The 23,743-nt window shown below is 38.6% G+C and overlaps 1 protein-coding gene across 2 annotated transcripts in view; it reads left to right on the plus strand.

Moving 5' to 3' along the window:
• Nucleotides 1–23,055, plus strand: part of MN1 (MN1 proto-oncogene, transcriptional regulator) — a 44,217-nt gene extending 21,162 nt beyond the window's left edge. Inside the window, exons 2-3 of one of the 2 annotated variants that reach the window (XR_005776182.1) lie at nucleotides 11,466–11,570; nucleotides 19,062–19,167. Coding sequence is in view for 1 of the 2 variants with exons in the window: in XM_040416543.1 (XP_040272477.1) it covers nucleotides 19,062–19,246 (185 nt within the window). In the remaining variant the exon portion in view is untranslated. Of the gene's footprint in view, nucleotides 1–11,465; nucleotides 11,571–19,061 lie in introns of both variants that reach the window. The other variant, XM_040416543.1, reaches the window with a different exon arrangement.
• Nucleotides 23,056–23,743: the final 688 nt, after the last annotated feature.

Below are 23,743 nucleotides of genomic sequence, written 5' to 3' on the forward strand. Positions count from 1 at the left end.
AATGGAAATCAGGTAGTGGTCATTAATTACTGAGAATGGCCTCACTTTCCCAGGAGAGTGTCAGGTTTCTCACCAGAGGTATTTAAATTGCAATGCATATTTTTCCATCATCTGAGCTCCTGAAGGACCCAAATTAACTGGAAAAGCGTCGAAGATTCTATTAACATTTGTGCATTATTGGGATGCAGGAGGATAGATTTAGAGAGTGGACTGACTCACAATGAACGTGCACTTTTTCATTATTATTTTAACTAAGCAGTCCCTGACCCTTAAACTCCAATTTTCTTATTTCTGACTGGTATTTCTAACATACCCAATATGTATGCAAACATGGAACCATGGGATAGAGGACAAATTGGTCACAGTGTCTGTGGTGCTTCATTTGTAGAATAGCAGAGAAGTTTGGGTAAAGGGGTGTCAGACAGGATTTAATAGCTGACATGAGTTAGGGATCACCGATACATTATTTCAACTCAAAAATTGACTCTCCCATTGGTTTAACTACAAAGGGTATTGAGGATAGCTGGAGCCTATGGGGACCCAAGAGGTTCCTCTTCCGAATAATAGGCATATGATGGTTAGGGGTTTGTTTCAGATTTTGCATTAATGCCCAGAAGCATCAAGTTAAAGGGGTTATCCAACCCTTATAATGCCCCCCAAAACACCTGGGCCCCTCACACAGGTTACCTCGCTCCCTGGCACCCGCGTTGCTTCTGATACCCACACGGCCGCCGCTGTATCCCCCATCGTGCAGATCAAAACATCTGACAAGGAGGGGGCAGCCAATAGCAGGCCGCGACGGGAACCAGCCTCCCTAGCACCCCCTTGCTTGATGTTTTGACCTGGGCGACAGAGAGATGCAGTGGTGGCTGTGGGGGCCTCAGAAGCGACGCAGGTGCCGATGTGAGGTAAGCATAATCTATATGAGGGGCCCGGGCATTTTGGGGTTCATTATAGGGGTTGGATAACCCCTTTAAGCCCCTGCATGCTACAGTACTTCTACCATTTGAAACCTTGCCATATAGATATTTGTATATCTTTCCTGACTCAGCCGAACATGTGTGCGTATAGAACGGAGAGAGGTTAGGAAACTGCTGCCAGGGGCTTGTCTCCTCCAGAGCTAAAGCAATGAAAATACAACTGTTCTATCCTTATCTGCCCCAACATCTGCCATCAGGGAATGGTTGATGGGCTTCAATACACAAACAGATGGTTGGCTGGTGCTGTTGAAATTGGTGGATTTGACTGACAATTTTCTAAGGCTACTTTCACACTGGCGTTTTGGTTTCCGTTTGTGAGATCCGTTCAGGGCTCTCACAAGCGGTCCAAAACGGATCAGTTTTGCCCTAATGCATTCTGAATGGAAAGGGATCTGCTCAGAATGCATCAGAATGCATCAGTTCAGTCTCTATTCCGCTTTGGAGGCGGACACCAAAATGCTGCTTGCAGTGTTTCGGTGTCCGTTCGACGAAACCGAGCCAAGCGTTCTGACACACGATGTAAGTCAGTAGGGACGGATCCGTTTTCAATGACACAATCTGGCACAATAGAAAACGGATCCTTCCCCTATTGACTTTCAATGGTGTTCAAGACGGATCAGTTTTGGCTATGTTAAAGATAATACAAACGGATCCATTCTGAACGGATGCATGCGGTTGTATTATCTGAACGGACCCGTATGTGCAGATCCATGACTGATCCGAGTGTGAAAGTAGCCTAATATGTATGGCCAAACACTGCTCAGTGGAGCAGAGTTTGGTGATTTATACTGTGCCAGGCATCTAACGGAAAAGGACATTAGAAGGCAGGCTCTTGTATGTCATCCGGTTTCAGCCAATCAGCATGTCTCAGGCATAACACAGAACTATGACTGTTGTACGGACCATACTTGTCTAAAGACAGGACAGTATTTTACTCCTCCTAGGCAGGAAGTTTGGTATTAATATACTACAGTGTAATATACTACACAGTTTTTAGTTCCATTTTGGTGATAATTTAAATGATTTTATCTTACTCCGGAAAGAGTTGAAATATGAGATGAAATGTAGACTTTATGATCTGGACTGATGTTCAGTACTAGGGTGGGCTCTAACCTGTCCCGCACTGCATAAAGTGTCTTATAGAGTATCAGCGTCTAAGTTACATCAGCTCGCCTTGTTCATACAGTGTATCACAAGCTCTGTTATTGCAAGAGATTTAGTATGCACTTGAGATAATGCTCTCATGTTAAGTCTTCAGAGATACTACTTGTCAAGTATAATGTAAAGATGTAGAATCCTTGGACATATCATGTGCCAGGTGCTGGGGCACATCATGTTTTGTTTGGCTAGGTACTTAGCAGTGATGGCCTATCGGTTGGTGGCAGCACTGTTGTGTTTTCTGGGATTTGTGTAAGTAAGCAAAGCAGGAAGCACTGAGCATGGATGTCCAGAAAAGGCCAGGCCATTTTTTAAATGCAGAAACGAATGTAATTTAATTGCTGTGGTAATGATACCACGGGCGAATAAAACATGATTTCACTGTAGACAAACAACAGCGTCTCTTCAGGTTTCTTCCTGAAATAGACAGCATAAGATGCAGACATTGTTGTAGCATGAGCTATGCCTTCTCTGCATATGTGCGTTCATACATATGGATGACATGGCTTTGTCTTTGAGTGTAAATACAAAGATGAGTGGAAGCAAGACGCTTTCTCTCTCTGTGGGTTTGGAAATGATGGGAATACTAAGGGAAATCACAGATTGCATATTGCAGTAACCATTATTTGCATCTAAAAGGAACATGTAAGAAACCTCCAGTTTTCAAGCTGTCATGGTATAAACAGGTCCTGGCACATTGTGATTTGTTGTTCCAAATAGAGCAAACAGCCGCAAGATGCCTGCTGGGGTGATGTGCTGGTACTTGTAGTTCTACGGCATCTGGCAAGCTAAACCTTGTTTGTATTCAATGTGTGAGTCTAGGGATAATATTGTTACTGTGCTGGTTTTAGGAAGTGATCTGTCGAGTGTCAAGTTTTTTTGCAAGGCGTTTAACATTATAGAAATTACATACAATACATGTAAAACTATTTATTTGTATAGAGAGAAATCTGTCTATTTTCTATCTATCCATGCATCCCATATTTATCTCATATCTATCTATCTATCTATCTATCTATCTATCCATCCCATATTTATCTCATATCTATCTATCTATCTATCTATCTATCTATCTATCTATCTATCTATCTATCCATCCCATATTTATCTCATATCTATCTATCTATCTATCTATCTATCTATCTATCTATCTATCTATCTATCCATCCCATATTTATCTCATATCTATCTATCTATCTATCTATCTATCTATCTATCTATCTATCTATCTATTTCATATCTATCTATCTATCTATCTATCTATCTATCTATCTATCTATCTATTATCTATCAATCTCTATTTATTATCTATCTATCTATCTATCTATTATCTATCAATCTCTATTTATTATCTATCTATCTATCCATCTCATATCTATCTATCTATTATCTATTATCTATCTATCTATCTCATATCTATCTATCTATCTATCTATTATCTATCTATCTCTATTTATTATCTATCTATCTATCTCATATCTATCTATCTATCTATCTATCTATTATCTATCTATCTATCTCATATCTATCTATCTATCTATCTATCTATCTATCTATCTATCTATCTATCTATCTCTATTTATTATCTATCTATCTATCCATCTCATATCTATCTATCTATCTATCTATCTATCTATCTATCTATCTATCTCATATCTATCTATCCATCCATCCCATATTTATCTCATATCTATCTATCTATCTATCTATCTATCTATCTATCTATCTATATATCTATTTCATATCTATCTATCTATCTATCCATCCCACATTTATCTCATATCTATCTATCTATCTATCTATCTATCTATCTATCTATCTATCTATCTATCCATCCCATATTTATCTCATATCTATCTATCTATCAATCTATCTATCTATCTATCTCATATCTATCTATCTATCTATCTATCTATCTATCTATCTATCTATCTATCTATCTCATATCTATCTATCTATCTATCTATCTATCTATCTATCTATCTATCCATCCCACATTTATCTCATATCTATCTATCTATCTATCTATCTATCTATCTATCTATCTATCTCATATCTATCTATCTATCTATCTATCTCATATCTATCTATCTATCTATCTATCTCATATCTATCTATCTATCTATCTATCTATCTATCTATCTATCTATCCATCCCACATTTATCTCATATCTATCTATCTATCTATCTATCTATCTATCTATCTATCTATCTATCTATCTATCTATCTATCTATCTATCTCATATCTATCTATCCATCCATCCCATATTTATCTCATATCTATCTATCTATCTATCTATCTATCTATCTATCTATATATCTATTTCATATCTATCTATCTATCTATCTATCTATCTATCTATCTATCTATCTATCTATCTATCTATCTATCTATCTATCTATCTATCTATCCATCCATCCCATATGTACCTCATATCTATCTATCTATTATCTATCTATCTATCTCTATTTATTATCTATCTATCTATCTATCACAAATCTCTTGAGTAATTTCCGTTTGTACCTTTCCCCAATTTTTACTGTGCGCCCTTGTTCCCCCTCAGATCATTTCTGGGGAATACTTGCGTATTTCTGATCTGTGTACCTCTAATTTCATATGTAGCAACACAGATGTTCTTTTTCCTTAAAATTCATATGCAGTCTGTGAGAAAACAATTTGTAGCATATATGTAGAAAGCATGTTCCGACACATGCCGTATACCATATAAAGTCGCATGGAGGCGCCATATGCTGCCACACACAATGCCCACAGATCTGTAATTTGAAGCTGCAGGGGCCCCGTGTGCCTCCGTTCAGGGTCCACGCATGTGGCTTTCTCTGCGTATAGACCTCTAGCATGTTAATAATATACTTTGATCTAAAAGTGGAAGCTTCAGTTTATAGTTTCCTTTCAGGCATCGTCAGAACTTCTATATTTTATTTGTTTCTTTCTGCTGTTTTAGCATTCTTACTGGGATGAAAATGACTACATAAATAAATGTGTAGGATGCACTCAGGATAGTGTGAAGAGATGTAGCTCGGAGCTACTCTCCTGTAAACTATTTCTATGGACCCCTCACCTAGTTGCTGATATTTCTCCATGCCACCATATTCAGTGTCCTCTATCACACTTCTTCTGTGACTTTTTCTCCAAATGTCTTTTCACCCTTATTTGACATTGGACTGCTAGAGGCCCCCTAAACATTGGGGGCTGGGTGTAATAGCCCCCTCTACACCCGCTTCATCTACAAAAGAGTTGATCCCAAACATTTAGTAATAAATAATATCAAATCACAAATAACCAACCCTTTGTATGTGCTAAATGCAATCCAAATATGAATCCAGTCTCTATCACGTTTCTTAGACCTGTATTGTATTTGTGTTAGACCTTTGAGACAAGGGGGGGGGGGGGGGAGGAGGGGGTTACTTTCTAGTACTTGGTATTCCTGGAATGCCACAAAATTTCCAAAACAACACCACATCTTTAAAAAGAGGGGTATCTACATTCACAGCTTTCCTGATCCCCTCCTGCCCAAAGGTGCTGCTGCTTTCCTGACCACAGGATTTTCTAGAGTGATGTGCGGGAAGTAGTTTCTAGGAGAGATTGTTTTGTTCCAGCAGCTTTTCTTGCTGGCTGCCTTGTCTGTGAGCAGTGTGTGTATGTCTGCTGGAGACAAGCAGAGTGGAAATGTCAAGGGTCAGGCAGAAGGAGGAGGATCAGGTCATAGGCAGCTACTACCCCAGTGTGAGAAACCTGAAACGTGTTCTGCAGCTTAACTGTTTCTTCTCCGGCCGCCCAGCCGAGCCAGACATCAGCTGCGCAGGCTGGATAATATGCAAAGTTAAATGTCCTGATAGATTCTCTTCCTGCATATTATTACCGCTTGGGTTTTACAAGCTGAAGCCGTTTTCCTTTTAACAACAAATATAATATCACATTATGGCTCTTTCAAGCTGTTATTAATATTCAAAAGTAATAAAATGAATGCAATAAAACCAAATGTCTGTGACCTCCTTGCAGTTATGTTCTGAATAGCTAAACAGATCATCTTCCAAGAATAGATACTAAATGATACTGGGAGCATTCGTCGCTGCCTTAAGACACTTGTGAATCGCTTCAATTGGATGAATAATCCAAAATCTATTGAAAAGTAATGTCTGTTAAGATACTCGTGTCTGTAAAGATAACAGTTTGCGGTCACATTTGTATGACGGTAACAAACAATTAGGAGGAGATTGTAGCAAACTGGCAATGGACTGAGACAGTACTGTGACCACTAAAATCGGATCTATACGGCGTTCCTCCTGCTCAGTGACTTCATATTGAAGGCTGAAATATGAGGAGGTGTCATTTACCGTGAACCGAAGCGCAACGCTTTATGAATTAACATATGCAAATGTGTTGAACGCTTTTTGTTTGGTATAGTGACGCATTATGGGTGTAGCTAAAGACGCAATGCCTATTCCATAGGAGCAAGTATTATCGCATGGTAACTCATCAATAACATGTGAAGGTGAATGTGGGGAAAGCATTATATGAGTGTTTGATTGGGCTCATGTGAGATTTAATGGCACAGTGTGCAGGAGCCTTTAAGCTGCTGGGGCTTTGGCATTAGATAGTGATGTGGATATATGAGTTCCTAATCAGCTTTGTGAGCAGCTCTGCGGTATCATCGCTGTCTTATCCTGTAATTTGGGTAATAATGATAAGTTCCGGCACTAATGATGAGGAAGCGAATGTAGAAATTAGTTTTTAACAATAGAGTTTGGGGGACAACCACATCTAATGATAATCATAGCATGCAAATCACCCAAAGCAATTATTTTCAGTTGACTGTAGTCGCTGCCATCACAATTGAAATGTAACATGCTGAAAGTTATGACGTCATACAAAGTGGTGATCGCTCCATGTAAATCAGCCATTTCTTCACTGATTTGTTACAAAAAGAGATTTTCACACCAAATATAATAACCCTGTGCGCTAGCGGTGGATCTGCCAAAGTTATGAAGAGGCACCGAGCTCTATGTTACACATAAAAAATGATACCTACCGGCCCATCTCCTTCCCCATCTACGCCCACCCCCTTTTTAGACCTGGCGTGAACAGGGAAAAGTCGCAGATTGCTGCGCAAATAACCTTTGCGCCGAAATTTGCGCCAGAAATACAAATGACGCACATAGTCTTTAGACTGGTTCCTGATGTATAAGTGATCGTACTTACTTGATCACCCTTTTAGTGCTTTTAGTAGATACATGAATAGCATAAGTTATCTCTATATCTCTCCTAGACTGTATTGGAGAGTAACTACATGCATGGGCACAGCAAATGGTTTGTTGCAAATTCTCTCATTTCTGTTAGCTTTAGCAAAATATTTAGCAAATTTTGCAAGAATGTAAAAAAGTAATCACCCGTAGAGTCCAAATAATAGTCCGTGAGATAGTCACTAGTAATTATCCCATAGAGTAGCAATTCAGTGTGGAAACCTCTCAAGTAGAGAACTGAGCGTCATAACATGCCAACTTGATCTTCAGGGGAACCACCAATTTCCTCAAGAAGCATGAATGACCAAACACATGACCACCTCAATGCCAGAAATGAGTAGTAGTTTTGGGACTGGTAGGGTCCAAGCACGTGGACCTCTCAAATCAAAGCTCATTTGAACAGTTAAAGGAATATTATAAAGTTGGAAGAGAATCCATAGAGGCTGATGGAGAACACATGATCTTTGCTTCAGTATTTAGGAACAAAGGAAATGTACAGATAATTATTGTAAAAGGTAAAAGATTGCCCTATATGTTCAGATAATGTGCACCAACTTTTATTCAAACGATGATCATGATTGACCTTGCTATAAACAACCAATCTTTAGGCATATGAGTTTGGCTTATGTATTTTCTATTGTGTTTTATGTGTTTTCATTTACATAATTGTGTGTAAATTTTCATATTAACAATATATTAATCAGCAATAAGCAATATAGAGATTTACATACCTACCTAATTAAATGGAATCTGCTACCAGGAAATTCATTTAAGGCGAGCACACACCACTTGGCGTACCCTTGCCCCTCTTGCTTCCTCTGCCACAATTTCTTCTCCTTCCTCATTGACAGGGCCAGGTGAGATGACTCTGCAAGAACCTAACCCTGTCAATCAAGAAGGGGAGGGAGGGGCTTCAAGAGGAAGCAGGAGGAGCAAGGGTGCACATAGTGGCCTGGGTCCGCCCTCTGTGCACTTAACTGCTGTGAATAATGTATTTATATATATGTTCACAGTGGATCAAGACTGGCATATGGGAATAAATGTCCCCCCGATGCCTTGGTTAACAGTGAATTTCTTGGTGACAGACTTCCTTTAATCAATCAGTCAGTAACTGCCATAAACAAGTTTCTAATCACTTAAATAAATTTGTAGACTTTCAATATACCTTCCTGCAACTTTTACTTGAAAGTCCTTTGTTTTTAAATTTGGTTTACTATAATTTTGCCATAGTATGTTTTTTTAGCTGAAAATTTACACTTGATCATAACCATATTCACAAGAATACAACGATTTCAAGCAGGAACAATCTTTCTAAATCAGTTTGTGATTGTAACTCTTTGTTCCTACTCATATCTATATGAAGCCCAGTTCCACACTTATGTGAAAATTGGCATGTGAAATTCGCTGTAGGCAACAAGCACCTTTAAACATCTGAAAGCCTTGCTAATAACTACAGGGATTTTCCAACTTGTTGGAAATTATTCACGGTATGAAACAGAATGCACTGCTGGTGAGATCCTTGAAATGTCACGGATCGCACACTGGAGTCCTAAAGATTTTAACGGTGGTCAGATGTGTTACAAAGAATCAATGTCAGTGGGATGTCTTATGTCCAACCTTAACTTGGACGCAGCTGTGCCACGTTTTTTGCATTGCGTCTTAGAGTATGCTTTGAAAATGAAACATACAGCAATATACAATTGATATGGCTGAAATTTAAGGGAGACAGAAATCAAAAGCAGTTAAGTATATACTGGGTGAAGGCACATGGAAGTCAATAGCTATAAGCATTCTGAAGGTGTAGAGCTTCCTCAAGCAGAACAAAGAGTCATCCATTCTCCATGAAAACCTAGCAGATAGTCCTCTTCTATTCCAGTATAGGCAATTTATTGCACTCAGGTTGTGGGATAGTGCTGGTGCTCAATACACATCTCGAAGATCAATACCAGTGGAGTGCAGTACAACACGTCCTCGCTTACTAAATCCTTCTGCAAATGAATGCTAATACGTGGTATTTATCTAGGAAGAAGGCCATGTTAGTGGGACAAGACATCATTTTAATTGTCCCATCCCGCTGTGTCTGTTGTTGCTGTTATCGCTACAGTACATATGCTGTTATTTTAGCCATTGACTATTATGTATTACATTATGAGACATCAGATTATTGTGTCTTTGTATCGAGGCACAGAAAAGCTGTTTTTGCAGCTGGTTCAGATAGAGGAAAATCTCTTCTTACATTTGACACAGATCATTAAGCAGAGAGTTTAGGCCCATTACCAGCACAATAACACATGTGTGTTAACTCCTCCTGTTGACACTGCTTGGATTATAATGTAATATATGTGAAGCGAGTGATGTGACATACACACCTATGTGGACCCTGCGTGAAATGCTATCTGAGGAGTAATTCTTTATGCTGTTACCAGATACAGTCTCTCTATCATGTTCTCATGTGCAATTTTACGTTGAAATGTTACAAAGTTTGGGCTTGTATGTCTGACGTGTCTTGTCTGATACGTATAGATTTTACCGATCTTTATTATTAAGACACCGGAGATGCCATTGTGCTTCACTTGTTTATCATTAGTCAGGGTATGATGTCCTTAGTGCAGAGAGGAGATAAATGGCACACAGAAGACTATTAACCATTACTCGTCCTGGCCATTCTTTAGAACTTCCTCTTTGTGAAGAATGGACCAGCGCCGCACAGACATTAGAAAACAACTGGCTGTCAGTGTTTCTGTACAATCCAATATCTGACCAAAGATGTCTATTCACAACCAATCAGATGCTGACAAAGAAGTCAATTCGGTAATTAGAATAGTTTCACACTAGTGCTAAAATGAGTTCATCGCATCCGGCATAGCTGGAAGGGGCCGGAGTACTGCCAGGCCCCATTGACTATAATGGGACCCAGCAGGGGATCTGGCCTCTTTTCGGCATTAGTGCTGAGATTTGGGCCCGACAAATACTGCTTCAAGCAGTGGTTCAGTCCACCTGGACCCTGGCACTAATACCAGAAACAGGCCGTATCCCTTCTGGGTCCTGTTATAGCCAATGGGTTTCATCGGGGAACGGTAGTATCGGATACGATGAACTCCAGAAGGCTGTTCCTCTAATGCTTAGATCAAAACTATGAAAAGAAAGCTGAAAAATGGGAAAATGGATGGACATTTTGCTTAGTGTATTATTACCAGCCGTTTAAGGGATTGCAAGCAACTGACCAATAAACATTAAAGAGCACTTTTTAGCCCAACATTGTCTATGGTGTCAGCCTGAAGCTTTGGATTGAATCTCTCATAAACTTGCATAGAGAGACCTACTCTCAGGTGACACAGTCTCAGGACTGGTGGCTGGGAATGGAGTTTGTTATTTCTCACTAAAGCAGACAGTTCTGTGATTCACTGTACGGCCCTAGCCATCATGTAGTTTACAAACTGGGGCTACCATATAAAATCCCAGAATGCTTCTCCTATTGAAAACTTTTCATTTTTTTTTTTACCTTTGTTAGGTGTGTTGGCCTTGACATTGCTGGTTGTACAAAAAATAAAATCTTTAGAGTTTTTTATTTTTTTATTTAAAGGGGTATTCATTCCAAGGTGGTGTTCCCATCTAAGGATAACAGGGGAACCATTGACCCATATTCAGCTAAGTGAAGTGGCCACTGCATACAGGCATAGACTGAATGGAGAGATGGATGTGCATGGATGCAGCTCGCTCCATTTACGTTTATGAAAGTTATTTTTTTAGCTTAGATATTGAGATAAAGTTGACCTCAAAAAGGCCATAATTTAAAACAAAAATGATTTAGTCAGTTATGAGTTTACCACTGCAAGTAGGCTAGGCAAATAACACGCTAAAGTAAGAAAGAGAAATAAAGCTATATTACAATAACCACAATCACCTTGAACAGTCAGATTAAAATATCACAACATCTGCATCTCAAGATCACATCAGGGAAGATGAATTTGTGATAGGAATCTCTGCTGGTAGTAGAAGTACAGTTATATATTTTCTCCTGCTGTGCTGACTGGTAAAATTGATTGAACTCCTTTTAATTTTAGGGAAGAACATTTGCTAGGGTTCTGTGTAGCTGCTAGCTGGAGTTTGCTACTTCTGGGATTACAAATTACAAGGATGCCCTAAAGACGATTGAGAGATAATTCAAGGTAACCAAAAATAAACAGCAATAAGGGGATGGTGGTTTTATTCCTGGCATAGCTGGCACCTGATCCTGTGATTGTCCTGGTACCACTGCCAATGTGCTTATTTTATGGCTCCCGTTGCAAAAGTCTTTCTGGGTAATGTGGCTTCCTAAGACTAGCGTATGTCAGATATAAAATATATGCATAAATACAGAATTTGCAGCAATGTATTGAATGAAATTTCAACAAATGAAATCCACAGCATAGCAGTGAAAGCAATGCAATAAAATGAAACAGGCATGTCCTCGAGAGCTACCCTGCGTCATGATGCTATTCCATAGCATGCACAATATGTCCTCCTGTCATGGACTCCTAGGCTCATATAGTGTCAGGGCTTATTTGCTGTTACCACCTTGTTTGCTGGAACCTGTTACAACGCTCCAACTAAATCCTACCCAGAGTTTCTGTCATGCTATGGAAAATGGAGAAAAACCTGTTATTTTTGAGAACTAGAAATGTAAACATCTGTTGCAGAACTGAATTTGCTTGCGTTGTGCATCTAGTCAATGGCTCTATTGTGCGAGTTATAAACTCACAGTCATCGTATTTGGGATCTTCTATTGACTCCTTTTTAAGAGAAAACCCTTTGTAAAGGCCATCTATTCAATATTAGAATCTTATCTGCCAAAACTGATATGTCAGAATGTCATGTTGAAGATTTGCAAAAAAAATAACACCCCACCCCCATTCAGACATATTGCGGTGTCCTGTCCTAAGGCAGTGGAAAGGCATCAACCACTCTTCTTGCTTCATTCTCGGTGCAGTTTGTAATTTGTGCAAATGAGTAAACGGAGCTGAGAGTGTAACCATATTAATTGCTATCTGAGACCTGGCTGGTTCCTGATAAACTGTTCTAGATATATGATCCAAATGAACTGATGTTGCCTTAACAAGATCTCTAGCAGTGGGATTCACGGTTGGCTGCCTCTCGGGGATGGCTGTTGCATACTGGTCTCCTGCTGTGTGAGGGTATGGGCAGCCATGGAGCAGTAGCTGATGGTTTGTCAGAGCCTTTGAAGAAGTGTAAGGGACAAGCCCCGAGGCAAGTAGCCTTTCTAGGGATCCTCACCTCCTGTTTGTCACTTTAATCTTCTGAGCAGGCTGAAAGAAGGGCACTGATTCTTCACCAGACCTTTACAGGGCAATACTCTTCCTAAAGTCCTCTCCTTTGATTCAGATTTCTTGTGACAAAAACAGTGCACAAAGGCTAACAAAAATCTTTGTGTTTGTCTTTGCATTCAAAGTATTGTAAAGAATCTGCAGTGTTTGCATAATGCTATCTATCTTATATAATATACACACACACTGTATATATTGTAACATATGAATATATGCTGTGACCTTTTCCTGTTTTCTATGTTGCAGCCTTTATATTATCCATTTATATGGTCACACAGAGCTGGGTTGTGACTCTTTAGGGCTCTGGACAGAGAAGCATCTTTAAACCCCCTTCTCTAGTCTTCCTAAGATGGTTATCATGCATAAAAAGGTCACACCGAGCCCATATTACCTTTATTCAAGCAGTGTCCAATTATTCTCTATTAAATCTGGACATTTCAGTATTACTGTAGATATGTTTGGTCCAGTTCATTATTTTTTGTGCAGTGTTTCCCATATAGATTTCATGCCTTTGCTGCAGTTAACACATTTTGCATTGTGATAGCTAGATAGATAGATAGATAGATACATAGAAGATTGATAGACAGTCATAGGTGTATCCACATGGGTGAATAAAAGCATTTTCTTCATTTTTTACTGATTTTGGAGTGCTGCCTTTTTGCTACTTTAGATAGACAGATAGATGGATGGAAGAACAGATAAATAATGGATAAGATAGATAGATAGATATGAGATGGATAGATAGATAGATATTACATAGATAGATAGATATGAGATGGATAGATAGATAGATATTACATAGATAGATAGATATGAGATAGATAGATATTACATAGATAGATAGATAGATAGATAGATAGATAGATAGATAGATAGATAGATAGATAGATAGATAGGAAATGAACTCTATGGCACTTCCCAAAAAAAATTGTGTTTCTGCTTGAGAAAGGTCCCATTGAGAGGACTGAAACGTTGCTGCTATTTGGTGAATAAACACATTTTTTGGGGAAGTGCCGCAAAGTGCCTATTCGTTATATGATTGGTGGATCGCCTTTACAGCTGCTGGCACCCCTCTTTACTTATTTTCTGCTGTGCTGCCTGCAAATCTTGTTTCTTAGATAGATAGATAGATAGATAGATAGATAGATATGAGATGGATAGATAGATACATAGATAATAGATAGATAGATAGATAGATAGGAGATAGATAGATAGATATGAGATGGATAGATAGATACATAGATAATAGATAGATAGATACTCTGGATACAATATACACTATATACTATATTTTTTCACTTCCTTCTCCCATGTCCCCACCTATCCCTTGGTTGAACTTGATGTCTTTTTTCAACCATATTAACTCTGTAACTATATGTAATATGTTAACTATATATACTGTAGTACTCAAGTGTTATGTTGCAGGTGAAGGTTAGCAAATGATCAGTTGCTGTAGGGATACTGTATGGAGGCAGCTATGAACCAATATAATACTAATATTTTTAGATGCTACTTTACTGCCAGACTGCAGCTTATGAGTGACATCCCGCTTACTGTAAAATTGCTTATTTGTGTCCTGCCAGGTTTTACTATTTGCTAATGCTGACACTATATGGCTTGATTCTAGGATTCAATCTCATAGCAGAGGGGAAAAAAATCAGGTCACAAATGGGAGAGATAGGGATTGCTTCAGGCAATTGGAAGTGATTATTATCACACAAGGACTTTTGACAATATGTTGGGACATTTCTTTGTCATTGTACACAGACGTATGTATTGTTCATGCTCTGCTACTTAGATCAATGAGACCTTCCTGCATTTCTTAGGAAAGCTTGTGGCCGGCTGATGTCTTCTAGACATCTGCTCATCTGCGTCTGACCTTACTTCGGTCAGCTCAGATAACTAAATGTCCATCTGGATTACTGAACCAGAGTGACTCCACTTACCCGGTGCTCAAACCTTGTACAGGGCTTCTAGTGTACCTCTGTGTGCCTCCAGTAGTAAACCTGAGCAAATCCAACAGAAAACAAAATCATGTTCCATTGGATGTCGTATGAACAAAATATCTTCATATTCCCCCCACTTATGCCTTTTGGGGCGTCTTTTTCTTTTCTGGTCTTTTGGTCAGAATAACCACATTTTCGTAATTATAAACCTCATTTGAGGGTTAACGGCTACACACTGTGAGATTCCAAGACTGGCCCTGATGTAGCAACAAGTCGGAGGGTGGGGATATCAAAACTGGTGTAAAGGAAAACTGGCTTAGTTGCCCAGGGCAACCAATCATATTCTACCTTTTATTTTTCAGGGCTCCTTTAGAAAATGGAAGGTGAAATCTGATTGGTTGCTATGGGCAACTAAGCCAGTTTTCCTTTACATTAGTTTTGATAGCTCTCCCCCTGGGAGTTTTACTTGTTTTGATGAATACTAGAGATGAGCAAATCAATTATTAATAAATCGGATGTGAACCACATTTTGTAAATATTTTAGATGGATCAGAATGTTTGGTGATTCGATCGGTACGAATGTTGGGGAGAGAGAAAGAGGGGGGAAAATAACAGTTAATGAGAAATGTTTTAAAAAGGGAGAAAAATATGAACCATAAGTGACATTTTTAGCACTTTCGGTTTGGGTAGAATCAATTGAGACCCAAATCGAATCAGTCGAGCAATTCTTCTGAATCAAACCCAAATTGAATTTTGAACGATTCTTTGCCCATCTCTACTTGTAGCCAGTTCTCTCTTACCCTTATGTTGGGTAAATGCAGGGTAGGTGTGTACACCGGATAGATAACTTATGTTGGATGTTAACATCATTGTAAAACAATGCTGTTACAGAGCCTGGATGTGTCACAATTCAATTCTATTCTTTGTAATTTTTTTTAAAGGAACCCTGCAAGGGTTAACTTTGCGATTGATGCACCTCGCTAGGGTGACACCTTGATTATCCATGCTCTGATTAACAATGGACACTTGGGGCAATTTTCCTGTCCTCTGGAATTGAAAAGATTACAACTTTTATTTTTTGTAGATTAGTATTTAACTCACGGTTTTCCATCCAGAATGATATGCTCCTATCCGTTTTATATAGCTGCTCTTTTTGTCTATGTATTTTGTATGTAATTGCGCCTTAAATAATATCATATATAATAGAATTGAGAACATACATTCATCTTCGCCTTCCATTAATGGTGTGGAATCTCTTATCAGGGTCCTCTGTGCGATAGATAGAAAGCTCCAGTAAGATGGCAATACTGATCGTGATGCAACTACTAAGCAATTCACTTTTTCTATTATTATGCTTTAATCTGATTATTTTATCTATCTATTATGTATATTTTTATTTTTTGTTCTCATTCTCAGCACGTCAGATCTTTTTTTTTTTTCCCATAGCCTCACTATTTTTATGTGGCACCATAATCATGTAAGTTCATCTTGTTATACAAAATACGACTGAAGTACACATCCCAAGGTTTTTCTGGAATCCTTATTTCACTGAGTTCACTGGAGCAGAAAAGCAGAAGTACTTATGCTATCTCTCACTGTAAAGCTGTTATCTTCGGCTTCCCTTCCCCTTTGCAGTTCCATGCTACATTACATGCCATGCATATTTAAAAGATGCGGTAAAATGAATTTATCACTGCTGCCTCTGAGATAACAAATGTTTTAAACCCACATATATATTAACTGTTTAATGGCTCCAAGTGCTGCGGTAGTATCTCAGATTAGCACTTTTATTTGTAAAAACAGTCCCAGTTAACTCTCTAGATGGGTAGAAGCAAAGTATATATTTCACACTGTCAGTATTTTTTAGGTTTGTTAGCCAAGTATATTAGGCTTTCGTGATATAATGCAGCAAAATGACACCATCATATTTTTATGCGTTCTTTTACTCTTGTACAGGCTATACCTTTATATTCACTATAGCGATAAAATGTCACCTTAATGTTCATGCCATTAGGAAGTCTGCTGAAATATCTTGCTTAATTTACTCTGGTGTCTGCTGGAAACGCTGAGCAATATTGAAAGGCTAAGTTGTAATTATGTAGCTTCCTTATATTTTACAACATAGTGAAACTGGACAAGACATTAAAGATAACAATTAGAGTCCCATCATGGAAGGGCATTTATGGCAACCATAAACCTACAAATGCACCAGAATAGCTGCTGCACAGTTCCCTTTTGGGTTCTACTTTTGACCTGTATTAAAACTTAACTCCCAACCTTCTCCACATCTTAGAAATTTGTTTTTCGTGCTAATGGGTTTTTGAAGAATTACACAAGGCTCCATTGCCTTTGTCTTAGGCAAGTCATTGTATTGCATTATATTTAGGTACTTATAACAATTAAAACATGTTATTCCAATGTATAATGAAGAGTGGTCAGGATACTGATAAGTGAATTGACTTCCTTTGAAACTGGTCTTAGTTTATGTGAGATACAGAAATTAGATTATGAGCCCCAGGGCACAGGGGATGATGTAAGTGGTACTATTTAGATTGGAAAGACCATGGTGTATGAAGAGTGATTGTTCATGGACTAATAGCTATGTGCCAGTGGCTATTCCTTCTGACTCCCCCACACACATTGCATGTGTTTGCAATAAGGAGAAAAGAATAAACGGTGGCTGGACACTTCTAGTGGTGGCCTACTGGCCAGAAAACAGAAGGATTGGCATGTTCAAATCTAATGACAGATGGAGGAGAGTCAGAAGACCCCCATAGACTAAAGATAGTCAACTGGTTCCACTGGAATCAGTGGGTATTGTCAACATTTCTCTTATTTAGTATAGCGCTATCTATGGTTGCTTTGCATGTATAAAGTTCAGTGTAGGCAGCAGGTCCATGTTACATGTACATGTATAGACAAACACATATGTTCAAGGACAGACTGTTTACAGAGTGTTAGCATCCGTAGTAGAGTTTTATATAGAAACTGGGCATTGCGTTTATTTTTCAGAGTTGGATAAATATTTCATGGAACATTTGGCTTTAAGGCCCCTTGACATGGGCTGACAATCGGGGCAATTATTGGAAAGGTGCATTCCTGGGAAGGCTAATTTCCAATAACTGCCCTGTGTAAAGGTGCAGACATTTTACTGGATAAGCTAGTGTGTCACGCTACAATATTTTGTCCTGTATTTTTGATGGAACCTGAAACAGAGGCCTATAATGGAGTCTCTGAAACAGAAATGAAAGTGCTGGTATGAAAGGGAAATATGCTAAAAGGATTACATACTAATTGCATGATTCATATCAACAAAGTGGTTTATTAAAAGACAATATAGAATAGCTATAACACAGAAACAGAGGATCTGCCTGCAGTAAAGAAGTGATTAGCTGGCAGGTCCTTTTGGCCCAGTGCACCACTGGGATTCTTTACATCAAGCAGATCCTCTGTTTTGTCTGGTTTATCCCTTTAAAGGGACTGTACTCTTGCTGTTGAAGTAAACTATGTGGTCTCCCATCAGTTCATTGTTCTTATCCTTTTTCTTTTTGGAAGATTGCAACTATTCTGCATTACTGTTAGGCTGGAATGACACGTGCAGTTTTTTGTGCCAAAGCCAGGAATCACTTATGTGATTGTGTTGTGATTTTTTCTCATCTTTGGTGACTATTGGCATGCAAGAGAGACAATGTCTCCAATGTCAGTGTAAATGCAACATGATTATGCTGGGATATCACCTTAAACAGCATCTATCAGCATGATCAACCTTATTAAACCAGACATCCTGGTGGTCCTGTTGTAGATAAATATGCACTTTAATATGCTAATAGGTGTTCTTAGCCAGTCCTAACACCTCGGAGCACCGCTTCACCACTAAATTTCCTCCTTAGCCACTCCCTAACTTTCCCAGATGCCAAGATTGAAACAGTGCATGTGCCGTTTCAGCATTCACTGGTTTATGCATGGGATTACAGGCATCTTCACTGTCTTCCTGCCTGGTCCTGTAATCCCATGCATCAGCCAGCCCACGCATAGTTCACTCAAGGATAGCTGGTAGTGGCTAGGCTGGAAAGGCAGTAGTGATGAGCTAGGCCTGCCACTTGGTGCTTGAAACACCTAATTAGCATATGACATAAAGTGCTTATCTCTCTACAATGAGGCCACCGATTTCAACAGATTACCGCGGAATCATTTAATTCAGCATGATCGACCCTGTCAGGCAGGATCTTTGGTTTGACAGTGTTGATAATGCTGACAGATCTTTAAAAGCACCCTATGACTCTCAGTGGTTCATTGTTAGCCAACGTTTTTTGTAAGTTCTTTGCGATGTTGAAGATTTTTTTACATTTATAACTAACTATAAATAATATCTTTATTTTTTATCTTGCAGCCCATGAACTTCCCCAGAACAAGACCTCAGCAGCGGCACAGAATGGAAGCCATTTGCAGTGCCTCTCAGTGCACTGCACAGATGATATTGGAGAGTCAAAGGGTAGGACTCCTGTTCCTACGTGGAGATCCCTTCATTCTGATATCTCCAACAGATTTGGGACTTTTGTTGCTGCCCTAACTTGAAAAATGGAAAGAAAACCTGCATTCTTTTTACTTTCCTAAGAGGCCGCTAATGATAGGTGGACTAATTTTTTTTTAGATTGGTACCTGCTTAGTGGCTTTTGGACTTGCAAGGGTTAGTTTGAAATAAACCTCATATTTTTGGATCTTTTTGCCACAGTATGATACCAGTGTTAATTCTTCTTCATCCAGCACACTTTTCTTACTTTTATTTACATCATTTCCCTGTTTCTCTGTAAACCTGATGTATGGTTTATCTGGGCTAGAGAAGGGCTTTTTTATGTCAAAATTATATATGTATTTACTTTTGTTTTTCATTTTTTAGTGCTACATAAAATATTTCTATTGTAAAGAAGTTGACATTTCTTTTAAAGGGTTGTGCAGTGGTTTAGTATTGATAACCTATCCTCTGGATAAGTCAGCAATATCACATCGGCAGGGTCCGACTCCTCGCACCTTCCCCCCATTATCAGCTCGTGCGAGCGCTGCCTTGTCTTCGAAATTCCCTGCATTTCATCTCGGTAACACAATGTAACAGTTGCTAGTGGTTGTAATTACACAGCACCACTAGTGCAAAGGAAACAGCTCACACATAATTTTGAAGAGTAAGCAGGACACCCACAGGTGCCGCTACCCTTTCAAACAGCTGATCTGCAAGGGTGCTGGGAGTAGGACTGCCGCTGATCTGATATTGATAACCTATCCTGAGGATAGGTCATTGATATTAAGTCACTCCACAACCCCTTTAATCTTTTGTATCATAATAGACCACAGCTGATCCATGGGAAACAAAATAATATTGTTAGGACCCTCTTCATTATTTTGTGGTCTCTATGTTAACTGCAAAGCAAATGTTATGTGACCTTTTTTAGTTTTATTTATTATTTTTCCCCCTGGGACTCTAACTCAAGTTCTAAATGGATGCTCACAGCTCGTTTGCACATGAGGTTATATGCCAGCTTATATTTTTGGGTGATTAGTTGCAAGATAAATGACATAGATGATATTTTATGCATATAGAGGTAAAATGCAAGAATTTCCTGCAGCCCATGCTTAAAAAATCCAAGTTAACAAATGGGCATATATTTTATTTTTTATTTGTTCCCATTGGCATGTTAGTGGGTTATCAGTCTCTGACTCCTGACTGGTCAGGTTGTCTACCTTTGAAGGTACTTGTTTGGTGAGCTTGATTTGTAGGCCTGAATCTATCGAACCATGAACAGAATTTGTTGCACAAAGACTACTTGGTGTCTGCTTTCAATATTCACATTAATATCATTTACATATGTTTGATATTATTGTGCAGAACTGTACAGTGTTCACTTCTAGGAATGTCATGGACTACAGCAGGCTACACATCTAATGGCTACTTGTTGAGGTTTCGTGATCTTTCCATGTTCAGCAAAACCATTCATTTCCATACAACTTGTTATTTGCAGAATCTTAACTAATGCCAACAAATTAACTTTAATAAAAAAGGAACTGTATAATCTTATTTCATCTGGTATTTCTATCAAGTTCTTCAAAATAATGATTTCACTCTACTCTGTTTCTCACATGCAGTGGTCATTGCTGCATTACCAAAATTGATGTTTTTTGAGGGTTAACAGAATGTACACCTTCTTTTAACTTTGCTATTCTGTTGGTAATGACTGGAGTATATGTAATCTTGAGGCGTATTTTACAGCCCAGGACTTCGAAACAGCCATTGCTTCACTTTGGTGGACATATGCCTTCTCAAAACAGACAGTACCTGAAGTCTCTGAAGAAACATTTCAACATCTTTGAGTATTTCTGGAGCTAGAGGGTGTTGCATTACATGACTAATGAAGTCATGAATTACCTTAAATTAAAAATACAGCAGTCCAGTAGTCAGCAGCATCTATGTTTAGAAGGGGCTATAGTTAGAAAGTAAAGAGACCGAAATCAAAACCATTGGAAGAAGATACAGGACAGTTATGTCTACCATTGTGCAGAGGGTTTCTTCTCCAAACAGAACTCCATTGCAAAATAACCATGCAGAACTCTTGTCAATGAGCTGTTCAGATTGTGAGACTTTGGATAGCTTTTTAATGTATTACACTATACCACATACAGCTATTGGTATCATGACTAAGCTTATGACTTGGCCTTTTTTTGTGATTTTCCAAAGTTGACCTCTTTCAATAGGTGGCACTAGCGAGATGGTTCTTTCTATTTGCAGGGGACCCTGACTAAATAACATGGATGACTTACTAAATGGACTGACAGAGCTGTGCACACATTTCCTGTCTGATCTGGATTTTAGTAGTACAGTATATTGCCAATTGGTAATGTCCAAATAGTACTGAAAAACGACAGTGTAGCTGAACAGATGTTTTGTAGAACAACTCCTAATCACACAGTCATAGAAAAGTATATAGCTGTCAGATTTATTGAGAACTACGTGTATCGGTCATCCAGTCCTGTGTACTCCATTCTCTATGATGTTGTGATAAGGCCAAGATTTCATTGCAACTTTCAGTCCCTGTAATTTTTTTAGAGGAAGATCACCATATCAGAATTCCATAATTGTGGTAACCTATAATTTTTCCACAACCAAGTCTAATGCTGAATTTAGGCAGCCCATCATGGCAAGCAGTTACCAGAAGGAACCGTTCCTTCCTGATAATTGCTGCTCGTCAGTGGAGGTGAAGAGCTGTGTTTACATGTAGCAGTCACCTTCTCTGTATGGAGACAAGCAACGGCTGCTCGTACAAATATATTGTTTTTAGGCAGAAGATAGCTGTTCATACAGCACAATCTGCCCAGAAACAATGATTTCATGTGCTGCATCAATGTTCAAGTCACCTGATGAATGAGTGTTTTGTTGGTTCATCAAATGATCGGCAGCACATTCACACAGGCTTGTTATTTGGAAGTATCGTTCATAGCAAGTTTCATTCCTGATAATCGGCCCCAAAATTAGTCCATGTAAATTCAGCTTTAATAGTGCAGGACATTCTCTTTATTAAGTGGACTGTCAATGCAAATGATGAACAGATGGGTGAATACAATTCTGGTCATGGCCAGTGAAGTGATGTTCTGGTTTATCACAGCAGAACTTCATCTTTGTATACAGTGAAATTAACACAAATTCAGGTCAACAAAGAAAAAAAATCTCAGTCTCTAAGGCCATCAAGTCCACTTCCTTATTCTATGAAACATATGCGTATTATAAAAATACATGCCTATAACTCTATTATACTTGCAAACCTCACTATAAACATGCTAATAAAACCAAAAAAATAAAAATATCAAAGCTTAACATGTCAGCATATTGTATTTCCATATAAAGTGTATTTTTTCTATAAACAACCATAGAAAAATTAGTCTCTGTGATTTCAGAAATATATTTATCGCAGTTCTGTTTTTAGAAGGTGTCATTTTTTTTCTGCCATTTTTGTAGTCACTTAGCCATTAGTCATGCATACGATCCTAGTTTGCAGATGTTAGTATTCTTTCACTAATATCAACCTGGTAAAATTTCCATTGCAATACCCCTTGATTAAATGGTAATGAGTGCAAAAATGCTTTAGGGATTTTCCAGAACTTAAACTTTAAGGATCTATCCTTACGATGAGCTGTTGATCAGTGGGAATCCTTAGGATAGGTCATTTATGTTTGGATCAGTGGTGTTTGGACCAATAGAGACCTCTACCAATAAGCATAATGAAGTTTACACAGACAGAGCAGCTCTTCTTTACCAGAATCTCAACCCCATGTTGACCAGCACTCAAACCTTTATAGCCTATCTTGAGGATAGACAGACAATATTTTAGTCCGATAAGCCTCATTTAAAGGGAACCTGTCACCGGGATTTTGTGTATAGAGCTGAGGACATGGGTTGCTAGCGGCCATCTAGCAACCCATGTCCTCAGCTCTATACACAAAATCCCGGTGACAGGTTCCCTTTAAGACTGCAGTGTATAACTGACAGTCATCTAAATAAACCCTGTGGAGGGAATTTAGCAAGATCTGCACATCTGAATTCTGGCTTCAGAAAGTTACAAAATAGGGCTTTGCAACTTTTCGGGGTTACTTCAAACACTTGGTGACATCTTGCATTCCTGCACCACTCACTCCAGTTTTGATAGTTGGTGGGAAAGTGTTCATAGTTAGCTATGTTAACTAGTTTCACAGTAACTTTTTTTTAAAGTTGCTAAAAATCTTACTCTATTGGAGAGTTGGCGTGCAAAAACTGGAGTAACATATTTAGACAAATCTGTCATGTTTAAAGATATGAAAAATTTATCAAACAGCATGCCACATTTGGTAACTTTGGTGCAAATCAACCAACGCAGACTCCTGCAAACTGACTTTCAAAAAGTCTTATTATTCATCTCCCCCCCATGTTCCACTAATTTCAAAAGATGAATGACATGTTTGTGTATGTGGTTGCAGTAGTCCATGCATTAAGTGTCAAAGACTGGATTTTTGACACATTTTTATTTTTAGGTTTATTTCCCAAAATATCTAAAC

The sequence above is a fragment of the Bufo bufo genome, chromosome 2 (assembly GCF_905171765.1).
Source record: "Bufo bufo chromosome 2, aBufBuf1.1, whole genome shotgun sequence".
In the NCBI taxonomy this organism is placed as follows: Eukaryota; Metazoa; Chordata; class Amphibia; order Anura; family Bufonidae; genus Bufo; species Bufo bufo.